The sequence below is a fragment of the Gorilla gorilla genome, chromosome 1 (genome assembly GCF_029281585.2).
Source record: "Gorilla gorilla gorilla isolate KB3781 chromosome 1, NHGRI_mGorGor1-v2.1_pri, whole genome shotgun sequence".
NCBI classification, from domain to species: Eukaryota; Metazoa; Chordata; class Mammalia; order Primates; family Hominidae; genus Gorilla; species Gorilla gorilla.
The window spans coordinates 220610809-220620780 of NC_073224.2; the positions used below are offsets into that span (position 1 = coordinate 220610809).

The window sequence follows — 9972 nt, forward strand, 5'->3', positions numbered from 1 at the left end:
TGCTTTGAGACAGGGTCTCAATCTGCAACTTTGACCTCCCAGGCTTAGATGATTCTCCCACCTCAGCCTCCCAAGTAACTGGGACCACAGGTGCATGCTACCACACTTTGATAATTTTTAAAATTTTGTTGTAGTGATAAGATCTCCCTGTGTTGCCCAGGCTAGTCTCAAACTCCTGGACTCAAGCAATCCTCCCTTCTCAGCCTCCCAAAGTGCTAAGATTACACGTGTGGGCTAGTATGTCGCCCACTGTGTGGGCCAGTATTCTTTGTTTTGAAATCTACTTTGTCTGATATTCACTTAGCCATTCCAACTTCTTAAAATTTAGTTTTGTCAGTGTATGTCTTTTCCCATCTTTTTGCTCTTAAACTATCTCTGTTTTTATATTTGAATAGCTTTCTGGTATTTACCATATAGTTCGGTTTTGCTTTTTTATCCATTCTAACAATCACTTCTTTTACTTGGGAGCATTTACATCATTTATATTTATGTAATTATTGATATGATTGGGTTTAAATCAATTTTGCTATTGGTTTTTCATTTGTTCCATCTGTCTATTGGTCTTTTCTTCTTTTGTATTTGGAGACAGATTTGCCCTCTGTCACCCAGGGTGGAGTGCAGTAGAGCTATCACAGCTCACTGCAGCTGGGCACTGGTCCATTTTTCTATCTTTTTTTTTTTTCTTTTGAGACAGGGCCTCCCTATGTTGCCCAGGCTGGGTTCAAACTCCTGGGCTCAAGTGATCCTCCTGCCTTGATCTCTCAAAGTGTTGGCATTACAGGCGTTAAGTCACCAGAGCCAGTCCTTTTTTTTTCACTTAGGTACAGAACTCAATGCCAACAGTTCTTTTCTTTCAACACTTTAACCATGTCACTCCATGGGGACGCTGTCTTGAGCCTTTGGTAAGCCTCATTCTCCAGGACCACACGGCAGGCGCGACAGCCCTAGGTCCACCCCACCCCGTAAGCGCTCCCTCCGGGAGGAGACAGAAACCCAGGACAGCTCCGGGGCAAGGCCGAGGAAGGAGGGACGACGACGGGGCAGGGAGGCCCGAAGAGTCCCCGCCTTTTGGGATAGTCGCCACCCCTGGACCCCCTCACCCTTGGGGACGTTGAGGAGTGTTAAAATCTCCAAGACGCGAGTCACCGGTACGAAGCCACAGCCATTTCGCTGCTTGCTCGGTGCAAGTGCAGAAGGTCCTAGTAGCCGAGCGTGGAGCCGAGCTCGTGGGCGGCGTCGGGAACCTTCGGCCGCGCCCTCAGCTGCACCCCCCGGTGGGCGGGGCCCGAGCCCGTCTCTAAAGCCACGCGGCCGCCCGCTCCGGGGTTGGTGCTTCCTAACGCTGCGCGCCGCTCCCGGGCTGTCGCAGTCTCCCGTTGCCGCCATCATGTCCCGGCAGCTGTCGCGGGCCCGGCCAGCCACGGTGCTGGGCGCCATGGAGATGGGGCGCCGCATGGACGCGCCCACCAGCGCCGCAGTCACGCGCGCCTTCCTGGAGCGCGGCCACACCGAGATAGACACGGCCTTCGTATACAGCGACGGCCAGTCCGAGACCATCCTTGGCGGCCTGGGGCTCGGGCTGGGCGGCAGCGACTGCAGAGGTAACAGTGGCCCCTGATCCTCTCCCTGCACGGTGCAGAGCTGAGCCTGTCCACAGCCGTGCACCGCCCCGCTCTCCCTGGTCCGGGGCAGCACCCAAAGTTTTCTCCCCCCCACCGCCCCCACCCCCGTTCACCTCGCAGCCTTGGGAACCCCAGGCTCCTTAGGCTTGTCTAGCTCCGGACAACTTTTCTCTCGGCTTCTCTTCTGTTCGTCTCTCTTCTCTTCGGGGAGGTAGCCAGCACCCTCACTGACGCCTGGATGACTTGCTCTTGCCTGGAATGACTTGGCTAGCCCCTCTCTGGAGCACAAAAAACACTGGAATCTGGCATTGTGCAGCTCCTGTCCCCACCTGTGCCCTCCAGGTGCCCTTGACAGGCCTGATCTGCAGAAATTCTGTTCTTACCGCCTGGCATTCCCTGGCACAGTCCAAAATCAGAGTTTGGACCCAGCACACTATCTGCTTCCTCCTTTGCACATGCCAGCCTGCTCGGGGCCCCGGACTTTGCTCTGAGTACCTTGTGGTACTCACAAGGGCACCTCACAAGGGTGGCAGTGCCCGGAAGCCTTGGCAGCTCCCTCAGGGGGATGAGGGATTGGGGTGGTACAGGGTCTCACTGCCCTCTCTGTGGGAGGCTCTGTCGGAGGCTTTTGGAGAGAAACGGACACTAACCCACTCCAGGAAGCTCCAGTTCTAGAGATGGCTGGGGAGCCCAGAATGACCCCTTCCTGGGAGGGACCCCGTGAAGAAAGAATGGATAGGAGTTTGCCAGGAAGAGTACAAGGGGCAAGGGCGTCAGGGCAGTGGGCATGGGTGTGGAAAGGCAAATGTGTTTTGGCAATGCCGCGGGTGCTGGAGGAGGCAGGTGTAACCCGAGGGGAGGATGTGTGTAAAGGGGCAGGAGGAGCCGCCCTCGGTCTGATGCCATTTGCAGTGCTTAGGCCGATGCCTGGCAGGCACATAGTGAGGGCTGGGAAATGTTAGCTGTTTCTTTGTTCTTAGTATTAGCACCATTTGCCTCCTTCCACAGAGTGTCTGAGTGGAGTCTTATTTCTCCTCTGATTCACCACATGGTAGATCCAGAACAAACCTAGCCTGTGCGTGCATCTCAGTGTCACACTCTTTCTAGATCACCCAGCTGCCACTCGGTGACAGCTCTAACCATATTTCTGATTTTTTTTTTTTTTTTGAGACAGGGTCTTTCTTGCTTTTTTGCCCAGGCTGGAGTGGAGTGGTGCGATATGGCTCATTGCAGCTTTGACCTCTCAGGGCTCAAGCCATCCTCCCACCTCAGTCTCCTGAGTAGCTGGGACTACTACAGTAGCACCACACCCGGCTAATTTTTTGTATTATTCATCGAAACCAGAGTCTCACTTTGTTGCCCAGGCTGGTCTTAAACCCCTGAGCTCAAGTGATCCTCCTGCCCTGGCCTCCCAAAGTGCTCAGATTACAGGTGTGAGCCACCACAGATCTGTACCCTCTGCCTGGCCCTTATTTCTGATTTTTTTCTTTCCTTTTTTAATCCTTCTTTGTCTTCTGTCTGAGTCCAAGGTTGGCTGGCGAAAGTCCTCAGATCTGATCTGAGGTTAAATTCAATTGAGAAGCAGAGGGGTGGTGGTGGAATGGAAAAATTCCATATGAATAGTTCCTCAAACCTGCTCTTTGCCAGGCCTCAAGGGCTCCAGTGACTGCCCTCCTGCCAGCCTAAGTGACTTTCTAAGTGTGAAAAGTGGGAAGAGGACTCTCCACTCACCTATTAGTCCAGTTCACTAGGAACTAAGATTCTTTCTTTTTGTTGTTGTTTGTTTGTTTTGTTTGTTTGTTTGTTTTTTGAGAAGAAGTCTCACTCTGTTGCCAGGCCGGAGTGCTGTGGCACAATCTCGGCTCACTGCAACCTCCGCCTCCTGGGTTCAAGCAATTCTCCTGCCTCCGACTCCGGACTAGCTGGGGACTACAGGCAGGCTCCACTATGCCAGCTAATTTTTGTGTTTTTATTAGAGATGGGGTTTCACCATGTTGGTCCAGCTGGTCTTGAACTCCTGACCGTCTGATTTGCCTGCCTCAGTCTCCCAAAGCGCTGGGATTACAGGCATGAGCCATGGCGCCTGGCCCTGAATTTCATTTCTCTTTCCTCTCAGTGAAAATTGATACCAAGGCCATTCCACTGTTTGGGAACTCCCTGAAGCCTGACAGTCTCCGGTTCCAGCTGGAGACGTCACTGAAGCGGCTACAGTGTCCCCGAGTGGACCTCTTCTACCTGCATATGCCAGACCACAGCACCCCGGTGGAAGAGACACTGCGTGCCTGCCACCAGCTGCACCAGGAGGTAAGGGGACCCCTGAGCTCTGGGAGGTGGTCCACTGCTGCTCTCCTTATCCTGATCCTAATGGTGAGAGCAGAGGTACCAGGGCTGTCCCAGGGTGGAGCAGGGAACAGCCCCACTCCCAGGGGCCCCACCCTGGCCTCCCTTTCCTGGTCTGGGCTGCACTATGTTCTGACTGGAGCCTCACCCGAGCAGGGCAAGTTCGTGGAGCTTGGCCTGTCCAACTATGCCGCCTGGGAAGTGGCCGAGATCTGTACCCTCTGCAAGAGCAACGGCTGGATCCTGCCCACTGTGTACCAGGTGAGGGCCGGGGCTGCAGAGGCCAAGGTCTCCAGAACTCCTGCTCATCCTGGGCTGTCTTTGCCCCTCTGACTGCCCCCATGCCCTCTGCATAGCAGCCACTCCCCTGCTGAAAGCCTGCAGATGGCTCCCAGGTACCCTCAGGATGCCATTCAAGCTCCTCAGGCTGGCCACTGGGCATCTGCTTCCTTCCTGCCTATCTGTGCACCTTGGACCCTTCCTTCCCTACCTTCCCCTGCACTCAGCCTGGAACAAGCCCTTCCCCCACCACCGCCCCTTCTGTGAGAGAATGGTTCAGGTCTCACATACGTGTCTCTTCCTCTGGAAGCCTTTCTAGACGGGCCCAGAAGACCCTGAGACCTCAGGTCCTTGTTTACCTCCTCATGATTCATTGCACAAATATTTGCATACCTGCTTGGTGCCAGGCACTGGTCACAGAACTTTCTAGTCTATTATGATTGCCTCATGACTCGATTATAACTGTTTATACTTGACCTTATTATAAAACCTTGAGGGAAGGGACCCTGTCCTTTTGGCTTAAGAATCTAAATCTGACAACCAGCCCACAGTTGGTGCTCATGAAAGTTGGCAGAATGAATGAATTTTCCTAGGGCATAAGCCCCTTTCACCAGCACCAGTAAGAATAAGTATATGCCCAGATGGTTAAAGTCCTAGAATTGTTAAGGTCTGAAATAAGGGTTCTGGAAGGGTAAATTTTAAGTCTCTTCTTTTGACACATCCACCCTCTCCCCCGGGCCCCTCTCCTTACAGGGCATGTACAACGCCATCACCCGGCAGGTGGAAACGGAGCTCTTCCCCTGCCTCAGGCACTTTGGACTGAGGTTCTATGCCTTCAACCCTCTGGCTGGTACGTGGAGCATTCCTGGCCCTGTCTCAGCCTATTGCCGACCCACAGATGCCCAGCCCAGGACCTGGGAAGCAGGGAGGGTTTGACAAACTTTGACCTCTCAGGTCAAAGAGGTAAAGGCTGCATCCTTCAGCCTTCCTGGGTCCCTGCCCCTCCCCTAGACCAGAGCCCTGAGGGATGTCGCAGCTTCTGGGGCACTCTGGGCCCCGGGGCTGATTGCTGCCTTCCTGCAGGGGGCCTGCTGACTGGCAAGTACAAGTATGAGGACAAGGATGGGAAACAGCCCGAGGGCCGCTTCTTTGGGAATACCTGGGCAGAGATGTACAGGAATCGGTGAGCTGGGGGTGCTTGGTGTGGAATGCTGGGGTGGGGTCAGCTTTATGTGGAATGAAGTCCTGGGCTGCTCCTGGGGTAAGGCCTTTCCTCGCTGCTGCACCTACTCCCCTGCATTCCTTCAGGAATTTCCAAACCCTCCATCAGTTTTCTTGTTGTCTTGGGACCTCCAGGAGGAAAGGAGGCTCCCTGGACCTCGGGGTCTTGAAGTCGTAGCTCTTTCCTGAGCAATCACCTGCTAGGAAGGAAAGAAGGAGCTCCGGAGGGAGGTCCAGGAGGCCTGGGGCTGAGTCCTGACCCATCTTAGCGGCCTTCGTGTCCCTAAGGAAAATAAGAGCGGGCTGATGAGTCCTCAGGAATAAAGATTCGTTGAGGTCTCTGCTGAGGGGCCCGGCATCCTGAGTGGTTGTCTTGCCCGGCAAAGTGGGAGACCCATGGCTAGAGAGAACACCTGCCCCTCAGGGCTGCAGGGTGTGGAGTGGGACAGTGGCCCTGGTTGGCTCTTTGGTTGTGGCTCCCAATGTGGCCCTGATGGTACTGACACCTGCACCACCGTCCCCCCTTCCCAGCTACTGGAAGGAGCACCACTTCGAGGGCATTGCCCTGGTGGAGAAGGCCCTGCAGGCCGCGTATGGCGCCAGCGCCCCCAGCATGACCTCGGCCACCCTCCGGTGGATGTACCACCACTCACAGCTGCAGGTAACCAGCGACCCTGGGCGCTCAGCTTCTTCCCTTCCAGGCGAACCAGCAATATCTTTAGATGAAGGCTGAAACATTTGTTTATCAATTCCTCTGAAATTTCTCTTTCTTTCAACTCTCACAAACATTCTTCCCACTGGTCTTTTTCTATGTTTTTTTTTTTGGAGACAGAGTCTCACTCTGTCACCCAGGCTGGAGTGCAGTGGCACGATCTCGGGTCACTGCAACTTCTGCCTCTTGGGCTGAAGCAACTGTCTTGTCTCAGCCTCCCGAGTAGCTGGGATTACAGGCATGCGCCACCATGTTGCCCAGTCTGGTCTCAAATTCCTGAACTCAGACAATTCGCCCTCCTCAGCCTCTGAAAGTGCTGGGATTACAGGCGTGAGCCCCTGCGCTCCGCCTTCTCATTGGTCTTTGATGGTATCTGAGTGCCAGGCTTTGTAATGAGGGCTTCACTGCAGGGATTTCATTATTCCTTCAGCTTTATGAAATGACTATCCCAGTGTTATTGACGAGGAAACTGAGTTTCACCCAGCTGTGAAAGGGGAAGACATTTTAACACAGGTTTAACTGTAAAGCCCACTAGTCTCATCCTTTTGGTGGGAGCTGGAGTTTCCCTCTCTTGGTACATCATGTCTTCCTCACTTATATCCAACTCCAGCCTTAGATGTTGCAATAGTGTCTGGCATATATACAGTAGGTGCTCAATAAATGGGAGCTAAGTGCTCTACATAATTTTTCACACCCATAACCATGTTGAAAATAGAAAAGAGGATTGAATCTCAGAGAGGCTTAATAACTTAGCCGCGTTTACACAGCTGCTGGGGGGCAGAACTGGGCTGTGAATGTAGGTCTGTCTGGAAGGGTCGTGTGGCAGTAGGGGAAGGGATACAGGTTTTGCGTCACATGGGTACAGCTATCCAAGGTACCTTAAGTTCTTTTTGGACATATGGGATACAAGAGATCCCAGATCTCAGCAGGGAGGTGGCTGGGAGGGCTGTGAGTGGAGTCACTGTGCAGCAGAAGAGGGTTGAAGTCTGGCCGTCTCCCTTGCAGGGTGCCCACGGGGATGCGGTCATCCTGGGCATGTCCAGCCTGGAGCAGCTGGAGCAGAACTTGGCAGCGGCAGAGGAAGGGCCCCTGGAGCCGGCTGTCGTGGACGCCTTTAATCAAGCCTGGCATTTGGTTGCTCACGAATGTCCCAACTACTTCCGCTAGGCCCATCGTTTCTTAGGCTGCCCAAGGCTCTTCTGTAACATCTTTTGTTACTCACATTTTCTTTAATTTAGAACTGCCTCAGTAAATTCTTAGGGATGGAAGTATTTGGACAAAAACCTAACAGAAGAGTCACCACCAAATGAAGAATAAAACTCCCAGGGTGCTGTGTGTTAGTCTGTTTTCGTTGCTATAAAAGAATACTTGAGACTGGGTCATTTATAAAGAAAAGAGGTTTATTTGGCTCACCACTCTGCATTCTGTACAAGGGGGTGTGGTGCCAGCATCTGCTCTTGGTGAGGGCCTCAGGAAGCTTACAATCATGGCAGAGGGGGAAGCGGAGCCAGCTTGTCACATGGTGAGAGAGGGACCAAGAGACAGACGGGAGGAAATTCCAGGCTCTTGTAAACAACCAGATCCTGTGCGAACTCATAGAGCTGGAACTCACTCATTACTGTACAGATGGCACCAAGCCATTCATGTGGGATTTGCCCCCATACCCTAACCCCTCCCACCAGGCTCACCTTTAACATTGGGGATCACATTGCAACATGAGATTTGGAGGGGACAAAATACCCTAATGATATCATTGTACCAGTATCACCCCCCTGCAAATGTCATGTTCTTCTCACATTGCAAAGTACAGTCATCCCTTCCCAATAGTCACGCAAAGTCTTAACTTGTTTCAGCATCAACTCAATCATAAGGCCAAAGTCTCATCTGGGACTCAAGGCAAGTTTCATCCACCTATGAACCTGTATAATCAAACAAGTCATTTGCTTCCACGATACAGTGGTGGTACCCGTACTGGGTAAGATTCCCATTGCAAAAGGGGAATCAGCCGAAAGAAAGGGGCAACAGGCCCACGCAAGTCTGAAACCCAGTAGGGCAGGCGTGAAAATGTAAAGCTCCAAAATAATCTTTGACTGCATATCCCACATCCTGGGCACACTGGTGCAAGGGGTGGGCTTCCAGGGCCTTGGGCAAAATTCAGTTGCTTAAAATGACAAAATCCCCAAGATGATAAGAAAATTCAACATAATCTTTGTCCAAATCCCAACTGGCATTTTTATTTTATTTTATTTTTTAAATTTTTTGATATAGAGTCTCGCTCTGTCTCCCAGGCTAGAGTGCAGTGGCACAATCTCGGCTCACTGCAACCTCCACCTCCTGGGTTCAAGTGATTCTCCTGCCACAGCTTCCTGAGTAGCTGGGATTGCAGGTGTGAGCCACCCACTTGGTTAATTTTTGTATTTTTGTAGAGACTGGGTTTTGCCATGTTGTCCAGGCTGGTCTTGAACTCCTGACCTCAGTTGATGCGCCCCACTTGGTGCCTCGAATGCTGGGATTACAGGCGTGAGCCACCACACCCAGCCAGCTGTTTTTTGAGAACACAGAAGTTGGAAAACTGGTTCTAAAATTCATAGGAAATTCAGGGCACCCAGGATACCCAAAACATGCTTGAAAAAGAACACAGTTGGAGGACTCCCACTTTCTGATTTCAGAACTTACTACAAAACTACATAGCCGGGCGTGGTGGTAGGCGCCTGTAATCCCAGCTACTCGGGAGGCTGAGGCAGGGAGAATTGCTTGAATCTGGGAGATGAAGGTTGCAGTGAGCCGAGATCGGGCCACTGCACTCCAGCCTGGGTGACAGAGTGAGATTCCATTCTCCGAACAAAACAAAACAAAAAACAAACAAACAGAAAAAACAACTACAATGCTAAAGACAGTGTGGTCCTAGCATAAGGCTAGACATAAATCAATGGACTAGAATTTAGAGTCCAGCAGTAAACCCTTTCATGGTATTGTCAATTAATTTTAAAGAGTGTCAAGACAGTTCAACAAGGAAAATAACCATCTTTAGGCCGGGCGTGGTGGCTCATGCCTGTAATCCCAGCACTTTGGGAGGCCGAGGCAGGCGGATCATGAGGTCAGGCGATCGCGACCATCCTGGCTAACACAGTGAAACCCCGTCTCTACTGAAAATACAAAAAATTAGCCGGGCGTGGTGGCGGGTGCCTGTAGTCCCAGCTACTCAGGAGGCTGAGGCGGGAGAATGGTGTGAACCCAGGAGGTGGAGCTTGCAGTGAGCCAAGATCACGCCACTGCACTCCAGCCTGGGCGACAGAGCAAGACTCCGTCTCAAAAAGAAAAGAAAAGAAAAGAAAATAACCATCTTCAACAACATCTGGATATTTGCAAGTAAGAGAATGAAGTTGGACCCCTTCCTCATACCATACATAAGAAAATAAACACAAAGTGAGTCATAGACCTAAATGTATAGGCTAAAAGTATAAAAACTTTTAGAAGAAAATACAGGGCCAGGATGGTGGCACACTCCTGTAATCCCACCTACTCTGGTGGCTGAGGCACCAGAATCACTTGAACCCAGGAGGCAGAGGTTGCAGCGAGCCAAAATTGTGCCACTCCACTCCAGCCTGGGTGACAGAGCGAGACTCTGTCTGTCTCAAAGAAAGAAAAAGAAAATATAGGGATAAGTCTTGTGGCCTTGGATTGGGGAATTGTTCCTCAGAAGCACAAACAACAAAAGAAAAATTAAATTGGACATCATCAAAGTTTAGAACTCTTTTACTTTAAAGACTCCATAAAGAAAGTGAAATGACAACTCAC

General features: G+C 51.7%; 1 protein-coding gene across 1 annotated transcript; it reads left to right on the plus strand.

Annotated features, from left to right (window-relative positions):
• Nucleotides 1-608: 608 nt before the first annotated feature.
• On the plus strand, nucleotides 609-7509 carry LOC115933748 (aflatoxin B1 aldehyde reductase member 3). Its single transcript, XM_031008634.3, has 7 exons — nucleotides 609-1601; nucleotides 3739-3926; nucleotides 4119-4223; nucleotides 4995-5091; nucleotides 5325-5424; nucleotides 5994-6123; nucleotides 7180-7509. Exons 1-7 carry the CDS (start codon nucleotides 1388-1390, stop codon nucleotides 7339-7341), a joined length of 996 nt encoding a protein of 331 aa, XP_030864494.2. The 5' UTR covers nucleotides 609-1387; the 3' UTR covers nucleotides 7342-7509.
• Nucleotides 7510-9972: the final 2463 nt, after the last annotated feature.

What these genes read in the sequence shown, in the direction of transcription:
- LOC115933748 (XM_031008634.3), top strand. Translation starts at nt 1,388, where the DNA reads ATGTCCCGGCAGCTGTCGCGGGCCCGGCCAGCCACGGTGCTGGGCGCC. An exon ending in GCCACCAGCTGCACCAGGAG is followed by an intron (nt 3,927 to 4,118) that starts GTAAGGGGACCC and finishes TCACCCGAGCAG; the next exon opens with GGCAAGTTCGTGGAGCTTGG. An exon ending in TGCCTTCAACCCTCTGGCTG is followed by an intron (nt 5,092 to 5,324) that starts GTACGTGGAGCA and finishes GCCTTCCTGCAG; the next exon opens with GGGGCCTGCTGACTGGCAAG.